Source organism: Penaeus chinensis, chromosome 39 (genome assembly GCF_019202785.1).
Source record: "Penaeus chinensis breed Huanghai No. 1 chromosome 39, ASM1920278v2, whole genome shotgun sequence".
NCBI lineage: Eukaryota > Metazoa > Arthropoda > Malacostraca > Decapoda > Penaeidae > Penaeus > Penaeus chinensis.
In genome coordinates this window covers 25,880,908-25,885,907 of record NC_061857.1, presented here as the reverse complement: position 1 = coordinate 25,885,907, position 5,000 = coordinate 25,880,908, and the positions used below count along the sequence as shown (strand labels likewise).

Below are 5,000 nucleotides of genomic sequence, written 5' to 3'. Positions count from 1 at the left end.
GAACACAGGAAAATCTATGCCGAGGTAAAGGTTGGTCGTTTTAAGTTAATTCATTCAGAGCCAAAATAAAATTAAAACTCAAATAATTCTGTTTATAAACTACATTATAATGGCATATCATGGGTACTTGATGTGCAAATATTGTAATGCTCTCCTTGTGTGTTTTAGTTTTTTGTTTTTGTTTTTTGTTTTTCTTTTGCATTACATTCATACATGAAATCAATGATAATAAATAGTAGTAATAATAACTACTATAATAATAAACAAATGCTAAAAATAACAATCATAATGATAATAGTTAAATCAATCATAATAATGGTATTAATAATAGTCATGATGATGATAATATTAATAATGACAATAATAATGAAAATAATAATAACTTTCATAACAACTATATCTCAGGCCCATACAACTGTTTTTTGCATTTTTCATATTGATTCAGGATAACATTCATACTCCTATAAAAAAAAAAAAATCTTTCAGTCTGTATAGTCATCACAATTTCCATAAATCCAAAATACAAACACATTGATAACATAAGTAATTTCATTAACTTGATATCAAATTGCTCTTGCTTCAAGAAATCAAGGGGTGGAATCCACTTAAAAGAGAATCTGAGCAGAATTTCAAAAGGATAAGAAATAATTTGCGTTATTTGAATCCGCACATTGCTCTTCACATGATGCCTGTTGAGTTACTCAATAATGAAATTACACATCATTACCCAGTCTATGCCGAACCTACTGAGACAAGCTTTCACATATTTCCACCTAAAACCTATATCACATGTGCAAATAATCTTAAGTTATAAATCACAGAACACATCGTGATCACAGAAGATGAAGTGTAGTATGAGATTCCCCGTCTTTTAGTTTTACAAGTTCAGTAGCTACATGGTAAATGCCCTAATATCATGGCTGTCTTCATTACTATCAAATATGAGTAACTACTTTTCTAGGTGCAACTTTACTTAAAATTGCATTAAAATTCAGGACCACCTGATATCACATAAGTGCTTTATCTTTTCTTATACATCTATACATCTTCAAGACAATGAACCTATTTCAAAAGAAATCCACAACAAACTTCAATTACATTATGATCAACAAACAAAATTCCAGAATAGTGAAATGCCCAAAGATCCAAAGTGGGGACCATATTGCCACTGGCGGAGGGTGAAAGAGTCTCCCTCAGTTGTAAGTGGTGGAGCGTGTGAGCCAGGGCAGGTTGTCGAGATCGGTGTTGCCGCCACAGAGAATGACCCCCACCTTGCGAGGGGGGGGCTGGACCTCATCCATCATGTGAACGGCAGCATAAACGGCCGCCCCCGAGGCAGCTTCAACCACCAACTGAGAGAAAAGGATCAGTCTGAGTCATCCTTTCAGGCAGCAGACATTCTAGACTTTGAGACTATAATGAAGTGTGTTCTGTGAGTCATGTTTAGTGTCATTAATCAAATGGACTCTTTATTAAGCAAAGAGGATGTGAATATTAATAATTCAGCAACAGGAAAGAATACATAAAAAAAAACAAAAAAACTATTTACTACAACTTATGTGCACACAAAAACACATGTGTGCACAGACAAACACACACACACACACACACACACACACACACACACACACACACACACACACACACACACACACACACACATGCATATCATTATAATTACCTTCATCCTCTCAAATGTGAGCTTCATGCCTTCCACCATCTGCTCATCTGTGACGGTGAATACTTTTGAATCTGCGCAGTCACAGATGATTGGAAAGGTCAGCTCCCCAATCTATGGAAGGAAATGTTTATGAAATACTTTACTGTTCTTCTATTTCTGTTCCCTTTTTTCATGTGAAATTACAGATATGCTTTAACCTTTAGAAATTTAAAAATTAGTTTTCTCCCTCCAATTTCAATACTGTTATATAAAGAGGAACATAAATTCAAGGGCTATGAACATATTCCAATTGTACATAAAGGTACATACAGTATCATAGGGTCATCTCCATACAGATATGTTCACTGTTCAAAGCAATAATAATAATAATAATAATAATAATAATAATAATAATAATAAAATAAGTACTAAGTGTAATACCAATTATAATAAGAGTAATAATAACAGCAATAACAATAATAATGATTATATTAATCATAATAACAATAATAACAATGATAATAATAATAATAACAATAACAGAGAAAAAGTCTAGCACAGTCATCCAAGAGGAGTGAACTTACCGCCTGCAGCCTTATGGAGTCGGCAATAGTGTTGAGGAACCTGGACGGGTTTGGCCACAATCTCTCCTTGGCCTCCAGGCACTTCTGCAATCCCTTGCCCACTGGCTCCACTGCATACACTGCAAGAATTTAGGTTAACTTAGGAATTATAGTCTAATGGCCATTCGTTACATTTTCAGACAAGCTGCGACTTTCTCTCGTTTACTTTACTCTCTTTTGTGCACATGCAAGGGATTTTATTTGGCAAAATCTGGTGCAGTTGGTGAAGTGCATGGATGCTGAAACTGACAACAAATATCCAAGTATTAACACATGACTTATTTATAGAACAGGGAGAGGCTACGTTAAAACACAAGAGGAATAAGCCACAAGAGTAAAAAAAAAGAAGAAGAAAAAAAAAAAAAGACATTAATGAAGATGAAATATATATACGTATACATATACTCTAGAGCGTACGGCTAAAAGTATAAATCCACTCAGTGGGTTTCAACGACAGGAATGTGAGGGTGGGTGCTGATGCAGTGTTTCGAGGAGTTGGGGTGTTCGAGGAAGTTGTTTTCAGGACTGCGCACACTGGAGTGGAGTCAGACATTGATGTAGAGGGCAGCTGGAGGCGTTGGGAGCCAGGCGGAGGTTCAACTCAGAATCGAGCATCGAGACGGAGGTTCAAGTCAAGTTCAACTAACAAGGCGGAGGTTTCAAATGGGGTCAAGTGCTGAAGGGGTTCCGCGGGCCAAGCAACACACACGCAGGCACATGAGGAGAGAGAGGCAAGCTGGAGGGCGAGGCTTCCGCCCCTGTACGCAGCCTGTGGGAGGAGGAAGTAAGGATCGAAGAGAAACCATGACGTGCCCCCTCCTGCTCCTCAGGGCTCGTTCTCACTCGTTCTAAAGAAGGGGTGCTCAAGTAGGTCCGATAAAGTTAACATTTTGTTATCAAATACTGTGCAACATCTACTAAGTTACTTGGAGAGACAGAAATAAACACTACAATCATTTATCTAATGAAGAATGCCTTTCTTCTCCAACAATGTGTTAGCAATACACACATAATATTTTACCTATTTCTGTCCCTCTAATCCATGCATAATAGGACGTGTTTGTGCAATAAAAGTGCATTAAGTTATATATCTAAAGAGGAGTAAATATTTTCTGAATTTACGGAAAACAAACTAATTCCTTTAATAACATAGCACCCTCAGATTACAATATAAAATTGATAAATGTTGAGATAATATAAGCAGACCCTTGGTGCTTGTCTGCCTGTAATACCCACAGATTCTAAAGTAAAGAATCATAAATTGGCCAGAATAAATAACAGTAAAACATGTATGTAGCTATTATCATCATTCTGCAAATAGTAAATATAATGTTAAATAATCTAGAACCTGTCATCACTAGTCATGTGCAACACATCTCTGAAATATATTAAATATCTATTACTGTTGACAAAAGCATCATTCATGTTTCTGTTAGAAATCTTCATTAGACTTAGCATGATCTCAAAAAAAGGCAATAGAATAGAAGACAATACACTACTTGTTATTATGAGCTTCTCTACAATTTTGTTCAGTGTTATATCTCCTTCACTAAGTTAATGTAAGAGAAGTGGCTAATGACTGGACTGTCACAGATGAATATGGCTGAATAAGTGAGGGTATTACTAATTAATAAAAAGTATACAAAATGAGTAATCAATAGTGGTGTAGTCTAAACAGCTACAGAAGTGAGAGCTGTATAAAAAAAAAAAGTAGCTGGACTCATTGTAAACAAAGTAGTAGTAATAGTAATGATAAAAATATATGTAGCAGTAACAAGTTATGCATGCAGTATACTCTGGAACACAGACAAGAAAATAAAATTTCACTTCTTTGCTTCCTTTTATCTGATACACATTACTGACTGTGTTTTTGTTCACAGTATACACTTTTCCCTTAAATTTGAATGTTTGATGCATACAAAGCTTGGCTGGTATTAGTTGACACAAACAGGTACTGAGTGTGGAGGTGGGGAGGTAACATTAGCTAAGAAGGGAAAGAGAGAGAAAGAGTTAAAGAGAAAAAAAGAGAAGGAGAGGGGAAAAGAGAAAGAGAGGAAGAGAGAGAGAGGGGGGAAAGAGAGAGAGAGAGAGAGAGAGAGAGAGAGAGAGAGAGAGAGAGAGAGAGAGAGAGAGAGAGAGAGAGAGAGAGAGAGAGAGAGAGAGAGAGAGAGAGAGAGGAGAGAGACAGAGAGACAGAGAGACAGAGAGAGACAGAGAGAGACAGAGATACAGAGATACAGAGAGACAGAGAGAGAGAGAGAGAGAGAGACAGAGAGAGAATCATATCCCAAAAATTACAAGACTGATAAACAATAACTATGAATAGATTTACTAAAATATCAGAAACACATGCACACTGAAGGAGAGAGGCAAATGATTTGCCAAATATTACAAAGACTGGTAAGCAAGAAATTTTGTAGATCAACAAAAAGTGGCAGCTGACCAATTTTACAATATGAACTTATAAATCTGGTAATGTCACACACCCTTGGTAACTGAAATGCCTAAGTGGCCACTGAGTATTGCTGTACTGAACTTGATAAGCATCATTAATATTATTTAATGACAGTAAAACTTCTGATGCTAATTTTACATTTTCATTAGCAATAATTATATTTTGTATCCAAATTTGCTGCCTGTATTGCAAGTAATTTACAAATAAAAAAATAATTTATATCTATTTAATCAAGAGGCCTTATAGATACACTACAATCCTG

At 35.9% G+C, this 5,000-nt stretch overlaps 1 protein-coding gene across 1 annotated transcript in view; it reads right to left on the bottom strand.

Annotated features, from left to right (window-relative positions):
• LOC125046522 (serine racemase-like) overlaps positions 1 to 5,000 on the bottom strand; it is an 11,160-nt gene that overhangs the window by 510 nt on the left and 5,650 nt on the right. The window contains exons 6-8 of the mRNA XM_047644301.1: positions 2,245 to 2,363; positions 1,682 to 1,792; positions 1 to 1,352 (exon numbers count right to left, since the gene is read on the bottom strand). The exon at positions 1 to 1,352 is cut by the window's left edge and continues 510 nt beyond it. Of these exons, the coding sequence (XP_047500257.1) occupies positions 1,194 to 1,352; positions 1,682 to 1,792; positions 2,245 to 2,363 (389 nt within the window). The 3' untranslated portion in view covers positions 1 to 1,193. The remainder of the gene's footprint in view (positions 1,353 to 1,681; positions 1,793 to 2,244; positions 2,364 to 5,000) is intronic.